A 22,699-nucleotide genomic window follows, 5' to 3' on the forward strand; every position below is an offset into this window, starting at 1 on the left:
CCAATAATGAAACTTTCTTCTCTTTAATGAGCTGACCCCACCTCTACATTTTGTTTGCTTATTGTGACCTTCTAGGTACATGAGCTGAGCAGTTTGTTACATTTGCAGGCTGGCTGTCAGTACTTGATTTATCATGTCTTGAAAATGGACCGTTTAAAAGGTTTTTTCACACTTCTTTTCTTATATTCTGAAATATTTGTTTCCTATGTTTAGTAGAATTTGTCAGTAAAACTATTAGATCATGAAATTATTTCTGTGTGGAAATTTTGACTACTGATTCTATTTTTTCTATGGTTTTTGGACTATTTAGGCTGTCTCTTCTTGGGTCCATTTTGTTACGTTACTTTTGTCCAGAAATTTGGCCATTTTATTTATTTAAGCTACTATATTTATTAGCGCAAAGTTACTTGTAATATTCTTTTGCAATCTTCTGATTCTCAGTGTCTATATTCATATCTTTTATTCTTGAAACTGGCCCAATTATCCCATAGAACTTATGTTAATCGTTTCTCTTGAATAAACATAGAAATTGACCCTTCCAGTCTTGAAACTTGAGAAAGTTACATTTGTCTTATCTGAGTTCCTTTCTCAGGAAGCCAATCATCAGGCCTCCCAGATAGCATCAAGGAACTAAAACATACCAGATCACTGTATCTGGACAATGAGATGCCAGACCCCCAGTTGTTATGATTGCCTAACTAACCACCTGCTTCCTGTTGACCAACCCCTCTTCTTTACCTCTCCCAAGTTCCTGTTTTTCCATACACGGTTGTGTTTCTTTCCTGCTATATAAACCCCTAATTTTAATGGGCCAGGGAAATAGATCTGAAACTGATCTCCTATCTCCTTGGCTGCAGCCCAATTAAATGAGATTAAAGCCTTCTTGCCTGGCAATATTGGTTGTCTCAGTGATTGGCTGTGTGACAAGCAGCAGGACCTAGACTGAACCCCTGGAGTTTTGGTAACATTTTTAATATTATTATTTTTTATCTTAATCAGTTTTGCCAATTATATCAATTTTATTAATATTTTCAAAGAACCTAAATTTGACTTTGATGACTCTGGTTTATATGAATCATCTATTTCTGATGTAAGAGCTGATGTAAGACTCTGGTTTATATGAATCATCTATTTCTGATGTAAGAGCATCAGTTTCTGCTCTTACAATTTACTGTTTCTTTCCTTCTAATTCTTTGACTTCATTCTGTCACCATTGGCAGAACAGATGCTTATCTCATTAATTTTTAGCCTCTTTTCCATTTTAATATAAGCATTTAAGGCTATAAATTTCCTTCAAGTATGCTTTAGCTGATTCTAACACCTTTTGCTTTGATTCTAAATGTTTCCTTTTTAAAATTTTCATTATGCTTTCTTCTTCATCTCACAAGTTAAAACATCCTTGTAAATTTCTAATATATGGTCTTATAAAATTATTTTAGCTATTTATTTTTAACTTAATCCATCAGTTAAATGTGCTTGCATTATTAGACTATATCAAGGACCCTATATCAAGGACGCAACTACTTTTCATCACCTCCATTCCTACCATCCTGGTCCAAGAAATTATTTCTTCTCAGTTAGAGACTGCAAAAGCCTTCCAACTGCTTATTCCTGTTTCTACCTCAGCCCATTTTACTCTATTGTCATAATGATCCTATTTATCCTTAAGTCAGAGCATATCACTCCTTTGCTCCAGACCCTCCCATGGCTTTCTATCTCAGACTAAGAGCCAAAGGCCTTATAATGACATGGAAGGCCCTGCATGACCAGTACCTCCTATTTTCTCTCTGACCTTCTCCCCTGCTGCCCTCTCCCTCACTCACACTGCTTCTGTCATATTTTACCTCAATGTCCCTTAAACACATCATCTCAGTTGTTTACATTTCCTGGCATGCTATTTTCCTAGAGATCTGCTTGTTCTTCAGGTCTTTACTCAAATATCACCTCAATGAAGCCTTCCCTAGTCAATCTAAAATTTCCAAAGCTAGTAATTTTTTAAATTTAAAAAATTTTTGAAATTTACTAGTAATATTCCCAAATTTTTAAAAGCTAGGACAACATACATTATTATATTAACTTACATTCCCTGAAAAGTTTTTGAATCTTCCAATTATGTTGTAGAAAGTGTTTTAAATAAATTATAAACAAAATCTGAAAACTGTGAAGATTACTGAAAAAGCATCTAATCATGATGCACAAATTTGTGAGATGAGTGCATAAATACAATTAATTGCATTTAATTAGGAGAAAAGCAGTATAAATAAGTGTTTAAAAATCAGATGAGCAGAATGATTTCAGTTTAAATGTTTTTTCCTTTATATTTTTACTAGAATATTTTGCTTGGTAAACATGTTAACAACAGTGACAAACAATAAGGGTGACTTAACACAATTCTAAATAAGAAAAATTTGAACTAAAGAAGCTTCATTTTATTCCTAAACCTCACTGAGAACCTTTCACCAGTACAGAAATAATATTGCAGAGGGTAGATGATCAAGTGTTTATTTAGATAAGTGTCTGCCATCTATGAATGGAGCAACATGGGGCTGTTTTTTCTTATTATGGTTACTGAGAATAAATTATCAAAGGTTATGACAACTTCATTGTATATTTTTATTTGAAATTGGCCTGTTGTATAAAGGGAAGTAGTGGGATGGAGTCACATAACTTCAATAAGTATGTTTGGGATTTGTCTGTGACTACTCTATAGCAGAGATATTGAACAATTTAGTTGATGGAGAAAATCAACTTTTATACTAGTTTCAGTCATAAAAGATCATGAAGCAAGGGTTGGGTAGGTGAGAGAGATGGTGAGGGAATCTCATTAGAAAATTACTGTTGCATTGAAGTCTTGGTGTAAAATAGCTAATATATCTCTTTCTTTCTGAACCATGGCAGGGAAAGGCAAAAGAAATAAGATTCTCCTTCATGCTTTGTCTGTGATACATGTCGATTCATAGATTCAGGGTGTGTAACTGTTCTTTTCAATATCCCAAGTATGCTATATTTCTGATGAACATATCTGAAGTGTGCTGTCTTAGCTCCTAGCTATTTCTACATTTTCTCACTTCCAACTTGTCCCATGGCAAATGGTAGCATCTGCAGACATTGGCTTTGGCACTACTGAAGCACTGCTGTCTTTGGATGGCTTCTTTTACTTTCCAGTTAGATGAAGGAAGCCCAAGAGTCTTCTCTTTTTAATGTGAGACATCACAGAAACCCAATTAAATGAGATTAAAACGTTAACTTGGGTTTCAAAACTTTACAAATGTTAACTACTACTGTCGCTTCTTCCTTTAAGCTGCTTTAATTCTCGTTCTGGTGTTTCAGGCACTTTCATTCTGTCCTTCATAGACACAGAGAAATATGGCGTTGGGATAATGAAGGACAACAAAAAGTACAGATATGTAATTAAACTGACTGGAGTGCTGGTTCTTCTCCCTCCATTTTCTCAGTTGGAATTCTTATGTTCCCATTCATGTCTTTATTGGTTTTCTCTGTGTTCACACTGCTCTATGTCACAGCTCCACAGTTGGGAGACCCTAGATGAGCTGTGGTGCTCCCTTAAATTGATCATTCTTCTTTTTTTTTTCATCTCTCTCTCATAACAGAGAGAGCATGTGTTCGTTTTGGGAGTCCAGCTCTTAACCAGCAATCTAAATTTCATAGCTATATTAGTCCTCTTTTATCTATTTGCTATTAACAATATAATATATTCTTCAATGTTCTCTCCTGAGCCTTCCCACGTCTCCTTTCCCCCCCTCTTTATTCTGGTAGCTACTTATTATCATCTCTCAATAGAGTAATAAACTTTTAGCTTTGTTCTGTCTGGCATGGCCCGTCCAAATGGATATATTTTAATTTAGATATTTTAAAATAACTATCCAACAGCTCATTCCAAAATCGTACATCTTTTTAATCTTACTTTTTACTACAATTCCTTCCTTGAATATGAAAATCCATTGCTCCTTACCTTTAAGTGTTTAGAAGCACAATTTTTCAATTCACAACTTTTCCCCCATAGAGTGAGAAAATAACTTGAGTTCCTCTAATTTTTTTCCAGTGAACTTAGTCACAAAAGAAACCAAAAGAATTTATTAATGTTGGTTTTCAATAAGGCTTTACCATATTTAAAAAATACTGATATCCCTAGATATATTAAATGCTATTTGTTCATAAAAATATTATCAATTGCCTTTTAGTATGAATAGTATTTAAAAGTGAGGACAGCATGAAATCAGTTCTCAAAGCAGCTGTCACCACTGAGAGGTACATAGTTTTTAGTATTAATGCAGTCTGAGACATTACCAAGATAATTCCATATTTCTATATTGTTCATACTTCCTTAGTCATCATTCTATTTTGAAAGTTTCTTGTAAAGGAACTAACAGGAGAATTGGAGTCTCACTCAGGGTGGTGTTTGTTAGATGGTTTTCCTAGATTTAGTATTTTTACTTAATTTTCAGGCCCATTTGGACAATCAGCCCAGCTGATCTTTCTTCATAGTGACTATATGACTAAATAAACTGGCTCAATGCATAGCCTTGATTTCTGGAACACCAAACTTTTTCTGTGAGTTTCTTCTCTCTCCCTTCCTTCTCCTTTATTCATCAACTCTGTCTCCTTCCTTTTCTGGTTTCTTCCTTGTTGACTCATAGCTTATACTTCTTAATCTGTAAGCTTCATGAACTTAGGAACCATGTCTATCTCCTTCCTTGCTCTTTCTGCATTGCCTAAATATGTAATACATAATGGTTAGATAAATAGGAAAGTTAGAAACTTAAATCTGGTATAAAATTATTATTTATGCTTATAGTACCCAAAGTATTCTGAATGCCACAATATGACTGTCACATTTCCTAATCACAGTTTATTTATATGGAAAGCTTTCCAACCAAAATATGAATTGCATTTAACTGTTCACTGAAATAGAGTTTGTTCTGCTAAAAAAAAATCAATTGCTTGAAAATAGGACTGGAAGAAAATACGGTTCCTTCAAATAAGGTGGATTCAGACTTTAAGTGAAATACACTGTACTTAATTTTAAATTTGAGTTTCCCTGCTTGGTAAGTATTCTCTTCTCTTCCTCAGACATTTCAATAAGTAGGAGGACCCTTAGACTGAGTCATTTTGAAATACATAGTCAACTTGTCTATCTTTAGCTACTGTAGTGCCTTAGTTCTTTCCTTTTGGTTTACAAGTAAGGGACAGATTTTTGTTGGGGTGCAGTAACTTATCTACTCCACACAAAAGCTACTGTTCTGTTTGAATAGCCTAGAGAACTTTGAAGTAGTTTGTATTCATGCCTAAGATCATGTAATTGTCAAATCACAGACCGTCAACAAAAATGTCTTTTTTTTGTTGTTGTTTTTTTTTTGTTTTTTGAGACGGAGTCTCATTCTGTCTCCCAGGTTGGAGTGCAGTGGCACAATCTCAGCTCACTGCAACCTTTGCCTCCTGGGTTCAAGCAATTCTCCTGCCTGAGCCTCCTGAGTAGCTGGGACTACAGGCATCTGCCACCATGCCCAGCAAATTTTTGTATTTTTAGTAGAGACGGGGTTTCACTATGTTGGTCAGGCTGGTCTCCAACTCCTGACCTCATGATCTGCCCGCCTCAGCCTCCCAAAGTGCTGGGATTATAGGTGTGAGCCATTGCGCCCGGCCAAAAATGTCATTTTTAAAGTAAATACTAAAAGGAACTTTGTTCACTTAGGTTTTCTAATATAATTACCATTAATCACTTAAATCAATTAATTAACTGAATTACTTGTACTTTTATGCCAAGTTAAATATATATATATATATGTGTGTGTGTGTGTATATATATATATATGCACAATATTGGCCAGGTGCAGTGGCTCATGCCTGCAATCCTAGCACTTTGGGAAGCTGAGGTGGGTGGATCACTTGAGGTCAGGAGTTCAAGACCAATCTGACCAACATGGTGAAACCCTATCTCTACTAAAAATACAAAATTAGCCAGGCATGGTGGCACATGCCTGTAATCCCAGCTACTTAGGAGGCAGAGGCAGGAGAATTGCTTGAACCCAGGAGGCAGAGGTTGCAACGAGCCAAGAAGGTGCCATTGCACTTTAGCAGGGGTAACAAGGGCAAAACTCCATCTCAAAAATCTATCTATCTATCTATCTATCTATCTATCTATCTATCTATCTATCTATCTATAGATATGTACAATCTACGAAATTTGTAATAATTATAATTGTTTCTCTTTCCCTACATAAAAAAAGTATCTTCTTGTGAGGCAGCTCTGTTCACCACCCATCCATTAGGTGGGTGGGAAGCTTGACATTCCAACTAGAAGTGTCCCAGTTTCTGCCTATTTAAAACAGCCTCTTTTTTTGTTCGTTTTTTAGCTCTGTCCTTTTGACTACCTATTCAATCAAATTGAAGGTTCAAACTTCTTAACAGGACTGTTGTTTCCTTTCAGAGATACACTTTTCCCCCTGAAGATGGTTTCTGAGTTCATATGAAAGCTCAATAAATCATATACCATTGGGAAAGAGGTCCACGGTGTCCATATGGAGGTACTTGTGATGTCCTGGATTCTCAGAGGCCTCTAAGGACATTCCTCTTGCCCTATTTGGCTACTAGGCAACCTGCTGGCACCTGCTTACCACCAGCAGTGGTGTACGTTATCCTGCCTGATCTCTGGTTTTAGCCTCATCCTCCTTAAACCTCTGTAGAAAAATCGGTGCAATTCAGTCTTTTCTTGGCTCATGCTTGGCCTCCTTGTCTCTCCATGCCACCCCTTCATGCTTGGCTCCATGTGGGCCCTCAAACCCTGAGTTTCAAACATATTAATTCATCAAGCCACTGACTTAGACTGCCCACCACAATGCTTTTGCTATTTTGAATAACTCTTTTCTTCTTTTAACAAAACTCAGTTTTCCAGACTGTTGCTTCACTAGAGTCTAAGTTTAAGAACATCTTTAGGGGCCAAAACAATGACTTCTTGGCTTCAGACTCCATCTGTTCATGATCAAAAGTGCTGCGACTCATTGATTCAATCAGTGAGAAAGCACAGGGGATCATGATTTTTAAGAGGAAAGAATAAAAACTGGTTGAGACCAGAAAATATGACAAATTAGACAAGTTGATTGACTCTCTGCTGCAAACAACTAAAAAGTCAGGATAAATTATTTCTAAAAAATCTTTTAGACTGTGCCATTGACCTAGAAATAAAATATTACATACTAGAGATCCAGAGAGATAAGCAGAATGCTCAACCTAGCTTTTATCTGGATGGAATTTGGTCTTGCAGAGGAAGGGCTCAGGACACAAATTCCAAAGGTCAGCCAAGAAAGGAAATCTAACAGGAGACCATATCCCTTCATAAAACAAGAATCACAATAGGCTAAATCTCACTGAAAAGGTAAACCATAAATAATACTTTTCCAGGATGTTACAAGTAAAACAGACTATCTCAAACATTTTCACTGTGTGAAGAAAAATAATCATTGAGGATTCATATCACAGGTTGATCCTTGGAGTTTAAATAATATTAGACAAAGATGAAGAGAAAATTAATAATCTGGAAGAAAAATGTCTGAAAATATGATGCAAAAATGCATCATAAAGATACAAAGAGATGAAAAATATTAAAGAAGAGTTAAGAGACATGGAAGTCAAAATAAGAAGGTCTTGTGTGCACCTAATCAGATTTCTCTAAGGAACAGAGTGAAGCATTACCTGACTTGAAATTGTACTACAAAGCTATAGTAACCAAAATAGCATGGTACTGGCATAAAAACATATAGACTAAATGAATAGAATAGACGGCCTATAAATAAATTCACACATTTACAGTGAACTTATTTTTGTCAAATATGCTAAGAACATACCATGGGAAAAGGACACCTTCTTCAATAAATGGTGCTGGGGGAAAATGGATATCCGTATACAGAAGAATGAAACTAGACCCCTATTTCTCAACATATGCAAAAATAAAATCAAAATGAATTAAATTCTCAAATCTAAGACCTAAACTTATGAAACTATTAGAAGAAAACATTAGGAAGTAACTTCAGCACAAGAATAGTCTGGGAAGAATTTCTTGAGTAATAGCACAAAAGCACAAGAAACCAAAGCAAAAATGAAAACATGGGATCACATCAAGCTAAAAAGTTTCTGCAACAGCAAACGAAACAAGCAACAAAGTAAAGAGACAACCCACAGAATGGAAGAAAATATTTGCAAACTACACATCTGAGAAGGGACTAATAACTAGAATGCATAAGAAGCTCAAACAACTCAATAGGAAAAAAAATCAAATAACCTAACAAAAAAAGTGGGCAAAAGAGCTGAATAGACATTTCCTTAGAAAACTGGCACGAGGCAAGTATGCCCTCTCTCACCACTCCTATTCAACATAGTATTGAAAGTGGCTGGCCCAGGGCAATCAGGCAAGAGAAAGAAATAAAGGGTATTTGAATAGGAAGAGAGGAAGTCAAATTGTCTCTGTTTGCAGATAACATGATTGTATATTTAGAAAACCTCATCATCTCAGCCCAAAATCTTCTTAAGCTGATAAGCAACTTCTGCAAAGTCTCAGGATACAAAATCAATGTGCAAAAATCACAAGCATTCTTATACACCAATAATAGACAAGCAGAGAGCCAAATAATGCGTGAACTCCCATTCATAATTGCTACTAAGAGAATAAAATACCTAGGAATACAACTTACAAGGGATGTGAATGACCTCTTCAAGGAGAACTACAAACCACTGCTCAAGGAAATAAGAGAGGACACAAACAAATGGAAAAACATTCCATGCTCATAGATAGAAAGAATCAAAATCGTGAAAATGGCCATACTGCCCAAAGTAATTTATAGATTCAATGCTCTCCCCAACAAGCTACCATTGACTTTCTTCACAGAAGTAGAAAAAACTACTTTAAATCTCATATGGAACCAAAAAAGAGCCCTCATAGCCAAGACAATCCTAAGCCAAAAGAACAAAGCTGGAGGCATCATGCTACCTGACTTCAAACTATACTACAAGGTTACAGTAACCAAAACAGCATGGTACTGCTACAACAACAGATATATAGACCAATGGAACAGAACGGAGGCCTCAGAAATAACACCACACATCTAAAACCATCTGATCTTTGACAAACCTGACAAAAGTAAGCAACAGGGAAAGGATTCCCTATTTAATAAATGGTGTTGGGAAAACTGGCAGAAAATTGAAACTGGACCCCTTCCTTACACCATATACAAAAATTAACTCAAGATGGATTAAAGACTTAAACATAAGACCTAACACCATAAAAACCCTAGAAGAAAACCTAGGCAATACCATTCAGGACATAGGCATGGGAAAAGACTTCATGACTAAAACACCAAAAGCAATGGCAACAAAGCCAAAATAGACAAATGGGATCTAATTAAGCTAAAGAGCTTCTGCAAAGCAAAGGAAACTATCATCAGAGTGAAAAGGCAACCTACAGAATGGGAGAACATTTTTGCAATCTATCCATCTGACAAATGTCTAATATCCAGAATCTACAAAGAACTTAAACAAATTTACAAGAAAAAAGCAAACAACCCCATCAAAAAGTGAGCAAAGGATATAAATAGATACTTCTCAAAAGAAGACACTTGTGCAGCCAACAAACATATTAAATAAAGCTCATCATCACTGGTCATTAGAGAAATGCAAATCAAAATCACAATGAGATACCATCTCATGCCAGTTAGAATAGCGATCATTAAAAAGTCAGGAAACAACAGATGCTGGAGAGGATGTGGAGAAATAGGAATGCTTTTACACTGTTGGTGGGAGTGTAAATTAGTTCAACCATTGTGGAAGACAGTGTGGTGATTCCTCAAGGATCTAGAACCAGAAATGCCATTTGACCCAGCAATCCCATTACTCAGTATATACCTAAAGAATTATAAATGATTCTACTATAAAGATACATGCACATGTATGCTTATTGTGGCACTATTCACAATAGCAAAGACTTGAAACCAACCCAAATGCCCATCAATGATAGACTGGAAAAAGAAAATGTGGCACATATACACCATGGAATACCATGCAGCCATAAAAAGGGATGAGTTCGTGTCCTTTGCAGGGACATGGATGAAGCTGGAAACCATCATTCTCAGCATACTAACAGAAGAACAGAAAACCAAACACCGTTATGTTCTCACTCATAAGTGGGAGTTGAACAATGAGAACAGATGGACACAGGGAGGGGAACATCACACAATGGGGCCTGTCAGGGGGTGGGGGGCTAGGGGAGGAATAGCATTAGGAGAAATACCTAATATAGATGATGGGTTGATGGGTGCAGCAAACCACCACGGCAAGTGTATACCCATTTAACAACCCTGCACGTTGTGTACCTGTACCCCAGAACTTAAAGTATAATAATAAAAAATGGGCAAAAGAGCTGAATAGACATTTCTTAAAAGAAGTCATACAAATGGCAAACAGGTATATGCAAAAATGCTCAATATCACTAATCATCAGATAAATGAAAATCAAAACTGCAATGAGATATCATCTCACCCCAGTTAAAATGACTTTTATCCAAAAGAAAGACAACAATGAATGCTGGTGAGAAGAAGAAGAAAGAGAAACCTTTTCTCCCACCAACCCTACACTGTTGGTGGGAATGTAAATTAGTGCAGCCATTATGGAGAACAGTGTGGAGGTTCCTCCAAAAACTAAAAATAGAACTACCATATGTTCCAGTAATCCCACTACTGGATATACATCCAAAAGAAAGGAAATCAATACATCAAAGAAATGTCTGCATTCCCTTGTTTATTGCAGCACTATTCAGCACTATTCATAATGGCAAAATATGGAATCAACCTAAGTATTCATCAACAGATGAATGGATAAAGAAAATGTATGTATACACAGTGAAGTATTTCAGCCATAAAAAAGAATGCAATCCTGTCATTTGCAACAACACAGATGGAACTGGAGGACATTTTGTTAAGTAAAATAAGCCAAGCACAAAAAGACAAATATTGCATGTTTTCACTCACACATAGGAGCAAAAAAATAAATAAAATTTAACTCATGGAGATAGAGACTAGAATGATGGTTGCCAGAGGCTGGGAAAGGTAGCGGGGAGGAGGGAATAAAGAGAGGTTGTTTAATAGGTACAAAACTACAGTTTAGATAGAATGAATAAGATCTAGTAGTCAGTAGCACGATAGAATGACTAAACAGCAATTTACTGTATATTTTTAAATAACCAAAATAGTAGAAATGGAATGTTCCTAAAACAAAGAAATGATAAATGCTTGAGGTGATGGATACTCTAATTACTCTGATTTTATCATTACACACTACATGATTTGCCTGTATCAAAACATCACATGTATCTCATAAATTATTTATAAATACAATGTGTCCATAATAATTATAAATAAATTTTTAAAGAAAAAATAAGGGAGTGGGAGAATATAAGAGAGAAAATATTTGAAGAGTTGATAGGTGATAATTTTCCAGAAATTCTGCAAGATGCCAATCCACAGATTCAAGAACCCCAAACAATCTTAGAATCTGAAGGATGATAAATAAAAAGAAATCTTCTCCCAGATATATTGTGCTGAAACTGTAGAATACCAGAGAGAAGATATTAAAACCAACCAGAGAAAAAAGAGAGATACCTACATAGGAATACATTTAGAATGACAGCTGACCTCTCCATAACAACAATGGAAAGTAGAAGTCAGTGATGATGTATTTGCTTTGCTATGTGAAAATACCTTACATGAATAAGGGCAAAATAAAGACATTTTCAGATAAGTAAAAATGAGAAGAGCTTGCTACCAATAACTAAAAGAAGGTTGTATTCAGCTAAAAGAAAGTAGCCCAGGTGGAAGGACTGGAACATAAGAAGAAATTATAACCAGAAAGATGAAAAATTGGGGATAACTCTAAATATATATTGACTACACACAATGTGATCTAATGGAAAATTATTAAAAGATAAAATTACACTATATTACTATAATAGCATATAAGTCACAAATCATATGATTAGATTATTTGAGAGAAGAAAGTAACAAATTAATATGCTTGTTAACTTTAAACTTTGATCACTTAGGTATGCAAGCTAAAATGTTCAGAAACAAACAGAATAAAAATGTTATAATTTCCAAACTAGTTGATGGGGAAAATGTAATGAGAAAAAAAACATTTGGTCTGAAAGAACACAAGAAAGGGGTGAGGGGAGAAAACAGAAAAGCCAGGACAAATAGAAAGCACATAATAATCCAAATACAATTCACACCTGTAATTGCAACACATAGAAAAGACCCAATACTTTAGACTACAGACAAAAATTGCCAGATAAAATTTTTAAATGAACCATATGCTGATTACTGGGAGCCCCTCTAAAACAGAAGAATATATAAACACAGAAAGGAAAGGGTGGAAAGAAGATATACTAGGAAAATAATAACCAAAAGAAAGTTGGAATGTTTCTATTAGTATTGGATAAATGAGACTAGTGACTAGAGCTAGTGACAGTTTCTACATAATAATAGAAGTTTCAATCCACCAGGGAGATATAATATTTTGAACACGTGTGTGCCTAAGAATTAAATCTCAAAATATATGAAGCAATATTTGACAGGTTACAAGAAAAAATAGATAAGTTCATCTCCATAATGGGAGACTTAAACACATCTTTCTAATTAATTGATAGAACAACAGAATTAGCAAGTTTGATATCTTGTACCTAACAGCTGCAATTCAAAAGCTATATGGAAGTTGTCAGGAATTTGACCACACAACTGGGCCTTAAAGTAAGTCTCAATGACCATCTCTTAAGCTAAGCAACACAACCTCATTAAGTTGGCCGCTGGGAAGGACAGGCCACATGTAGGTAAGCTTGTTCCATAGAGGATTTTCAACTCTAGAATGTTTCCACTGGCCTGGCTTACTGGTTCCTTCATGTTTTATGGCCCACCTAAAACAAAAGATAAAAAACAAAAAGAAATTTAGCAAGGTTAAATATCACTTTAAAATATTCATTTTATTCATTGAGTACTTACTATACACTAGGCAAAAACTCAGTTTGAATTAAAAACCCAAATCTGAAAATTTGCTGTGTAAAGAGACACAAATGAGAGTAACTTACTAAAAAATAATAAATTTTAAAATCAGGAAAGCATCAAGGCAAAATTGGCAATGTTATTGCTAGACAACTATATTTGAGGCAAAAGGTAAAGTAGAATAACAGTCCTTTTATAATAACAATGACATAAATAACAATATTAACATAAAAATTAAGCAAAACTTTAGACAGTAAAAGAGAAGTTAGCTGACATACAATTATTGTGGGATACATTATTAAAAGACCAACAGATTGCAAAGTACCAGATAAATTTTTTAAAGTAATAGAAACAAAATATCTGAATGCTATAAGTAATAAATGCAAGTATTTATATACACTGTAACATGCTAATGGAGAATATATCTTTCTCAACAATTCATGGAATATTTGTAATATTTGCCACATATACACAAAGTAAACTTTAATATAGTTTTGAAATAAAAATGGAATAAGTCATATATTGTGACAAATGAGAAAATAAAATCAGATATAAATGCAATTTTAAAATTTCGACCACATATTATATTATGTAGTAATTATATTAATTACATTAATAAGTATTATAATATTTATTATCATAAGCATTATATTAATTATAAGTAAACACACATTTCTTCCCTAAAACTCTATCATACCAGATGGGGGGGAAAAATGTGATCAGTAGTTATTTAGTAAGCAATGAAATAACGTACTTGAAACCTTACAGGATACATGTAGAATTATATCCAAAGATAAATTTATAATATTAAGTGCTAATTTATTAAAAGCTAAGTAGAGAAGGGAAATTAATAAAGCATTCAACTCAAATTATTATTTTTTAAATATAAAATTGTCCTAAGGAAAAATATGTGAAGGGGAATTATAATAAAGGTTCAAATAGAAATCAATAACTTGGAAAGTAGACCCTCAGCAGAATGGTCCAAAGAAGTGTTTTTCAGTTTGGCAGTTCTTCAGAAAGTCAAATATTAGAATGCCACGTGACCCAGCAATCCCATACTTAGGTTTATAAACTCAAAAGATTTGAAAGTACGTATTCAAACAATACTTGTGCATGAAAGTTCACAGCAGCACTATTAATAGTAGGCAAAAAGTAGAAACAACCCCCAAAATATGTCTTTGAAATAAAAAATATAATAGCAAATCTCTTGCAAATAAATCTAGATGAATAAGAATGTAAGACAAACCAAACAGAAAAATTGAGCTAAATATTTAACATTAACAAAATGAAAAGTAAGAGTATATTATGCATGTATATATTAATAAATACAACAATTCTTTTTTTTTTTTTTTTTTTTTGAGACAGAGTCTCGCTCTGTCGCCCAGGCTGGAATGCAGTGGCTCGATCGATCTCGGCTCACTGCAAACTCCGCCTCCCGGGTTCACGCCATTCTCCTGCCTCAGCCTCCCGAGTAGCTGTGACTACAGGCGCCTGCCACCACGCCTGGCTATTTTTTTGTATTTTTAGTAGAGACGGGGTTTCACCGTGTTATCTAGGATGGTCTCGATCTCCTGACCTCGTGATCTGCCCGCCTCGGCCTCCCAAAGTGCTGGGATTACAGGTGTGAGCCACCGTGCCCAGCCTAAATACAACAATTCTAATGAATAAATTAATTTCTGGAAAAAACCTCACAGATTTGAAATAGAAAATATTAAAAACGAGCTCCTGATTATATATCTTTGCAGAACATGGGACAGATCTTTTCATGTGATATAAAATACTTTAAACCATAAAGATACAGAAAACTAGTTAATTCATCCCATGAAGGGGAGATAAGCTTCATAATAAAGTTAGTCAGTGGTAATTTAACAAGTGATACAGCAATTGTATTTATAATTAAAGATGTAAAATTCCTAAATCAGTATTAGCCAATAAAATGTAACATTGTGGCAAGAGCATAATTATAATAGCTAAGAAATACTGGTCCTAGAAATGAAACGATGGACATTTACTAATGCAATACATCACTGATTAATGAATTAGAGTGCAGGAGCAGTGCATCACCCATAATTTTCCAGTGCACATGATGGTCATCTGAGCCTGCAAATTTTCTGAGATCCCTTAGCCCCATCAGATCCATCCATAGTACTTGGCCTTGTATTTCTCTTCTTTGCTCTGTGAAATCACAAATTCATTATCTGAGCAATGCTTTTTATACATCTTGTTTCGTGGAGTGTTGGCTACATACAAGACAACAAATACCCAGCAACCCAAATTGAAGTCTAAAGAGAAATGGAAAGTTCATTAATTCAGACAACATATTTGAGTTATTGGAATATTAGCGAACAACTTCAGAAGGCGGTAAGCTCCTACAACTGCAGGTGAAAGTAACAGGAACACATATATTTAAATCATACCAATTTTATTTTAGTTTTTGGAATACGTGGTCTACCTCCAAGAACCCGCTTCTTTTGAAAACCTTTCTTGTAGTTTTCTCATTCACACGTCAATATCTTCTGGGCCTGAAGATATAAAAGCTTGCTTTGTTGTTTCTCATAGCCATATCTAGTTTATTGTTACTCCATCCACTTCCAAAGATCCCCAGTCACTTTGAAGCACATATCAATAGACCATAACACCTACTTCACTTCCTAGTTGCATTTATATCAGTTCTCCTATATCCTCTCTTCTCATTTATTGAAGAGTTTACTATCCTGGCTTACTTTTGTTCTCTCTACCTCTCTGCTCCTGTAATTATCCAACATCTTTTCATTATCTGAGTAGACAATCCACCCTGGCCTCTCAGGGCCTCCCAAGACTTTAACCCCTTTTCAAATATCAGCCTACCCTTCCCATGAACACAACCTCAAACTGGTCAATACAAATAACTACACCAATTTCAAAATCCTATTTTCAACACCATCACCCTTTCACCACCACCTCCTTTTTCTCTAGTTCATGTATTTAAGTATCCGTATTCCAATAATTCCTCAACTCTTCCAGATTATCCAAGCCACTGCATTGATCACCTATTTATACTCCATAACCTCCCTGCCAGGTAGGCTCTTCCCTTTGTACTCAGTTAAGATTCATGGTCCAGCGTCATAGCCACTCTCTTGTGCTTGCCCTCAACCCATTGCCCCTTCTCCTTCTCTGTATTAACTTAAAAAATAAATAAATAAACCAACTCTGGTTAAGTCCAACTCAAAGCCTATACTTGAAGAGTTGATCAGTGGTTGGAGAAAAACACAAACAACCATGAATGAAATTGCTACAAATGATCAGATCACAATGTGGTTTGGGGAGCAGTACGGATATACTAGGGAGTGTTTAAGAATTTGAGGACTTTTTTGGTTGTCACAATGATTAGATGACACTACTGTCATCTAACTGGCAGGAGACCAAGAATACCAAATATCCTTCAAAATATGGGAAAGTTTGTCCTGCATCTCACAGACTTTCAAATTTCCCTCTGAGCATTCATGTTGGGGAAAATTGGAGTCTAAAACCAAAGTATATTTTACAAAATGACACCATTTTTTTTTTTATTGAGATGGGGTAGCTATGTTGCCCATGCTGGTCTCAAAGTCTTGGCCTCAAGTAATTCTCCCACCTTGGCCTCCCAAAGTGCAAGGAGTATAGGCATGAGCCACCATGCCCAGCCCAAAGTACTTTTTCATACACACTGAATTTTATAGAAATTCAGCTCCCTCCAGTATCTCAAGTAGGGAAGCTCTGATTTTTTTTATGTTGTTCACTATTTTGGAAAAATCACATCATTGATAGCATTACCATTTATGGTATCTGAGTCACCAATACAACATAGTTGTATCCTTTGGTATTTATAGTTCACATATCCAGTTTGTTCTATGCATAGGAACAAGTATCTGCAAACTTAATGTTGTCCAGAATAGCTGTGCTGAGAATCTATATTATAATATATATTACTTTTAAAGTTATTTTTCTTTTATTTCCATAATTATTACTGGTCAACCATTTCTTTAAAATTACATTAGTGGGTAGGTTATCTTAACTAAAAATTTTATTTTAGGATAATAAAGAAGTCATTAAAATATATTTTTTATAAAGAGGGAGCATGAGATCGGGTAGTGTTCACAACTACTCTTTTAAATTTATAACCACAAACCTCAAGTGGACCCTTAGCACTGCTGGGCCATCTCACTGCATTCCTCCATCCCATTGACTCCAACCCCTGAGGGGCACATGACTTCTTTCTCATCAAACCTCTCACTTCCCACTGCCCATTTCTCAATGTCTGCTGGAGCCCTTCTTATTTCACTGAGAAAATAGAAGTGGTCAGAAGACTTTCCTCATCCTCCCACCAGCAAATCTACCCAGCTCCCTGCCTCTGTACCCATACACTCTGCCTGCCCTCCTGCCCTCCACTATAGCGGAGCTGTCTATTCTCTGATTGAAGGCCAATACTTGTGCTTGTGCCTCGGACCCTTATCCTCCCTCATCTAGGACTTTGCTCCTGCTTTCTGCTGTTAATTTTCCTTCCCTTCTGCATCATTCCATCTGCATAATGTCTGACAATCTGACATGGAAAAAAGAACCCTCTCTACACCCACATCCATGACTAGTTATTGCCTTATTTCTGTGTGTCCCTTTGCAGCAAAGACCTTAAAAGACTCATCTCCTTTTTCATTCTCTTCCCTTTCTCTCCTAAACCATTCCTATTAGATTTTCATCTCTGAAACTCCAGTGAAACTGCCTCATAAGGGTTTTCACATTGCCGAAGTCAAAGGTCTTTTCTTAAAACATACCTGAACTAACAGAAACATCTCACAAAGGGTATTTCCTCCTTCTGACCTGGCAGACCCAATCATACTAAAGTTATCTGAGGTGATAAAGGATTCTGTGTTAAGTCTCTGGTAAGCCCAGTAAGAGAGGTGCAGTGTTGGTCCTCAGATTGTTGAGCAAGATCATCCTCTTTGCAACAGAAAACAACTGTGTTTTTGAAAAACAATCCCTGGTTTACTGAAACACTGTTTTTGAGACTAAGAACTGGGACATGCATGGTGAAGTGACTATGAAAACTGAGCCACCCATCATGAGCTGGGTGTGGTAATATCCTTCATGACATGTGGTAAGACAGATGCAACGACATCCTATATTGTACAATGGAAGTGAAATATTTAGGATCAGGCTCAAGCAAATCCAGGTTTTTGCACTGATTCCTCTCCCTTAACTTACACCTATGGCCTGAAGACAGTTTCTCTATGACTATTTGACTTAATGGCAGAAGAACTCAAGCCTGGTTCACAAAGAGGTCAGTGTGATGTGTTAGTGCTGGTCAGAGTGCACTGCTGTTACATTTATAGTCCCACTTGGATGTGTCCCTGAAGGACAGTGGTGAGAAATTGTCCCATTAGTTTGAGCTGTGAGTGGAATACTTGATCATCCACTTTGTAGAAAGTATAAGTAACCAGAGCTGTGGATATACGTTGACACATTATTAATGATTTCACCTGCTGATCAGAAGCCTCAAGAAGACAAAACTGGAAGATCAGGGAAACGGAATTTTGAGGAAAAAGTATGTGGATGGATCTATGGGGAGGGTATAAAGCTCATGAATCTTTATTTGTCATGTAAATGCCTACCAGAGAGCATCTATCACAGAAGAGGTTCTCAACAACCAAGTAGACAGGATGCCCAAAGTGCCCCATCAGAATGTTTATCTATTGACCTGATATCACACACAACATTGTCTCAGATTAAGAGACCCATTTTATGGCAAAGGAGGTGCAATAGTGAACCACAGGATTCACCTGTCTTACATTGTACATTATCTCCCAGAAGCAGTTGGCATCAGAGAATGAAAGAATGGCCCTGAAGTCTGAACTAAGTCTCCAGCTTGGGGTAACACTGGTAAGGTTGGGGTGTTATCCTAAGGATCAGTATATGCAATAATCCCAGCATTACATGGTGGTGTGTCCTTAACAGCTAGAATACATGGGTTCAGAAACCAGTGGTAGAGGGAGAACTGGCCCTTCTTGCCATCACTTTCAAAAAGCTACTTCAGAATCTGTATTCCTATTTCTAAAACCTTAGGCTTTGCTGGGTACTGATTTTCACTGTGGTAACACTTCTGCCAGTGGATGCAATAAGTCTTCCACTGACCTGGGGAGTGATTGGAGAATTGATCTTGATTGCCATGAGGACTGAAATTTGCCCCTACACAGTGGAGGCAAAGGTCTGAAACCCAGGGGACCTTGGGGACATTTGGTAGTGCTTCTATGCCCAGTGAATAGAGGAAAGGGGCAATTGCATCAGTCATAGTCTAGTATGCGCAAATACATTAAGGGCTGAGACTTCTCAAGGATAAAGTCCTGGGTAAAGTAACTCACACTAGTCAAAGCACTGGCCAAGAATAAGAGAAATCTAAAATTGATGGAAGAGGAGGAAGTTGATGCCTTCCAATCAGAGTCTTAGGACCAACTGCAGCAGTGAAGGTTGAGGCTTGATTTGCAAACCCTTTTTGAGTCATTTTAGGAGACTGCAACGGATGACCACATTGAAGTACTTAACTATAACCCCAACCCCTTGAGGCAGAATTGAGGGCATCTTATTCTCCTATAAGATAGGGATATTGTTAGAGGTGCAAGTGGATCTGAATGGCCTAAGAGGTGGACTGTACTGGGCCCGGTTTACGTGCCTCTCCAAATTCGCTCAGCCCCATTCTCCTCCCTGTTCACATGTTCAGTGAAGATCTTAGGCGACCACTGTAGTCACTTCATCTTCTACCAGCACTGATTCTCTTATATACTCCCAGAGAGAGGGCCAGACTTTGGCACAGCTTCCTTCATACCCACTGAACTATGGAATGCTCATGGGTATGGAGTGTTCCTTCATACCCACTGAACTACTGGAGTGCTCCATTTCTTGGAGCTGACCAGTCATTCCACCACTTCCTGTCTCAGATAAAATATTGTCCCACAGGGCATGGGCTCTGGCTTCCCCAGTGACTGCCTAAAAGGTCCTCAGAGGATCAGTAATATAACCCAGAAGTAAGGGGGACTGAATGCCTCTTTGGGCAAACTTTGACTAATTAGAACCTAGGGACAAGAGGAATCAATAAATAAATCCCTTTCCTTTCCTTCCCAAGATATGTGGGTCCTACAAACCTGGATGAAACGTGTCCCAAGTGAGTTTACTTTTGAAGCTATGGCCAAATCCATCACACTCCACCTGGTACTTTATTTCCCTCCTTCCCTTCCCTGCTTTCATTTTTCTTTCACTTTTGCTGACCTGGGATTGCACTTCCTAATAAACCTTAGCATATAAACTTCTTCAGGCTACTGTTTACTAGGAAACTCAAATTGAAGCACCCAAAAGACACGGGTGAGGAGCAATCTAAATCTCTATCTGATCATACTCTCAGGTAGTATGCCATAAAAGAGTCTAAATTCAATCTAAATTCTCTCTCAACCAAGAAGTTGGGTGTTGGGGATGGAATTTAATCTTCAACTATAAATATATAATAGAACAACTATATGTATATATCTTATATAAGCATACTTGTATGGATATAAAATCACATCTTAGTTTACTTCTACAGTTTTTCATTATCTGGTTGCAGTGCCTATATAACTTCAGCCCATCAGGGTGTCTTTAAAATGAGCTGGTCATGTTCAACTTACACTGTTAATAAACATTAACATAGAGCAAAGGCTATTAGACTGCAGAGTTCTGACACAGATTGACCTTTCATGTAAAAGCAATAGAACTCTTAATATTCTGCTTTATAAATGAAAAGCTGACAGACCCTTAACTGTAATGGCACTAGCTGGCCCAGCTATAATGACAACACATGTGCACAACACAAATTAGAACTTTACAGCATCAGTAAGTTCTCTGGAATCCTAATTCTTAAAAGCTAGCACTAGGTGGAGACAGTGATTCATGCAATGCTTGCAGGCAGCCTTTTCGTAGTCCCCTGGAGAACTTGCTTCTATTTAATATTTCCATGTTTTTCTTCAGTGTGGACAGGGGTGTTCTTGAACAATTTGTATTTCTGATAGAAACGTTATATAAAACAAAACATCTCAGGCTTTGGAAGGACCTACTTGAAAACACTCACGTATACACACAGCCCACAAGTCAGCCAAATAAGCTTCAAAGGCAATTTTATTTATTTAATATAATGTCTTTATTAGCTTTGCCTTCCCATTAAAGGCAAAATTCTATTTATGATACTTCATGAGTATCTACTTCCATGGATAGGAGTATGAACAAAGTTGCAATTTCCTCCCAGATTTATTTGAACTTAAAAGAAATACTAGGGTCTCTGTTCAATATTTGATTGACAGTTATCTCCTCTCTCAAAAACAAAATCCAGAATTAAACATATCAATTTCAGAATGATTAATGGAGCCACGGATCCACCACAATGCTTTATTCAATTAATCTTTTAAAGTAATGGAAAACAAAAATACTTTAGATAATTTTTTGGAGTCCAGTGCCTTTAATGGAACTACAACTATGAAAATTTGTGCAAGTCTGTATACATTGTAACAAAAAGATACTATTTAGTACTCTTGGAAATCAACAGTAAAACAAAAACAAATCTAAATGTGCCCTAGTTGAAAAGAAATAGTCTTTTTCATATTCTATCAGGACAAAATTGTATTGTTTCCAATAAGGTAATGAACATAGTAATAAAATTAGACAATATATCATTTGGATCTGGTACAGTATATAACAGATAAATAACAGATATTCCAGCAAATTCCAGCTCAAATAAGCAGTGTCTAACAAACATGAGGGTTAAAATGATCAGATTCACATCCCACGACTGTTAAAGAAACGCTTTAACGTTTTGTTTTACGCAAGGTGCTATTTATTTTGCTGACCACTTTTCAGTTTTTAGGATTACCTAAGCAACAAGATAATAGCACTTAGAATGTATTTATAATGAATTTAAAATGGTATGTTTCCGTAGAAACAGTGAAGAGGATATTATTCATACGGGTACAATAATATATTTTGTGCATTAATTTTGATAGGATTCAGTTGATAAGACTGACTTTAAGTACTCCATCTCTGAAAAAAAAGGAAAGGATAAGAAAAATAAATATATAGATTGTAAAAAGTAATAGTAATAATGACTTACTTTGATGGAATTTGAAAATAGCCCATCAAAATTCCATGGATTTGAACTGTTTTGAAGTTTTCTAAGGTTCTAGTACTCTGGACAGGGAACAAATCACTCCAAATGTGGAACTGCATGCACAAGCTGGTCTTAAACACTGCCTAAGGGTTAAAAGGTTAGATGCACCGCTGAAACCTGAATACATCAAATATTACTCTCTAGTTTTTAACCAGTATCACTGTATGAAATATTTTAGCCCATTTTTATTTTGCAACTTACAATGAACATTAAAGATAAATTAATATTTTATGTAAACAATTATTTTAAGATTTAAATTTTAAGTAACTTCATCCTAAAAGAAACAAGACACTAAAGACTGCAGCATTATTAATTTGCAAGCCAAAATTTACAAAGATCAAGTAATTTTTGTAAATTAAACATTATTCTACTTTATTTCTGGAATATTTTGTACAAACTAATAAATACAGTTGAAATTTGTTCATCTGCCTTATTGTATATTCATGCCCCT

General features: G+C 36.0%; 1 protein-coding gene across 2 annotated transcripts in view; it reads right to left on the bottom strand.

Moving 5' to 3' along the window:
• Nucleotides 1-22,699, bottom strand: part of DCDC1 (doublecortin domain containing 1) — a 497,588-nt gene that overhangs the window by 77,547 nt on the left and 397,342 nt on the right. The window contains exons 21-22 of one of the 2 annotated variants that reach the window (XM_055094255.2): nucleotides 12,847-12,970; nucleotides 2,296-4,733 (exon numbers count right to left, since the gene is read on the bottom strand). In XM_055094255.2, coding sequence (XP_054950230.1) covers nucleotides 4,704-4,733; nucleotides 12,847-12,970 — 154 coding nt within the window. In that variant the 3' untranslated portion in view covers nucleotides 2,296-4,703. Of the gene's footprint in view, nucleotides 1-2,295; nucleotides 4,734-12,846; nucleotides 12,971-22,699 lie in introns of those variants that run through there. The other variant, XM_055094254.2, reaches the window with a different exon arrangement.

This window comes from Pan paniscus, chromosome 9 (genome assembly GCF_029289425.2).
Source record: "Pan paniscus chromosome 9, NHGRI_mPanPan1-v2.0_pri, whole genome shotgun sequence".
Classification (NCBI taxonomy): domain Eukaryota; kingdom Metazoa; phylum Chordata; class Mammalia; order Primates; family Hominidae; genus Pan; species Pan paniscus.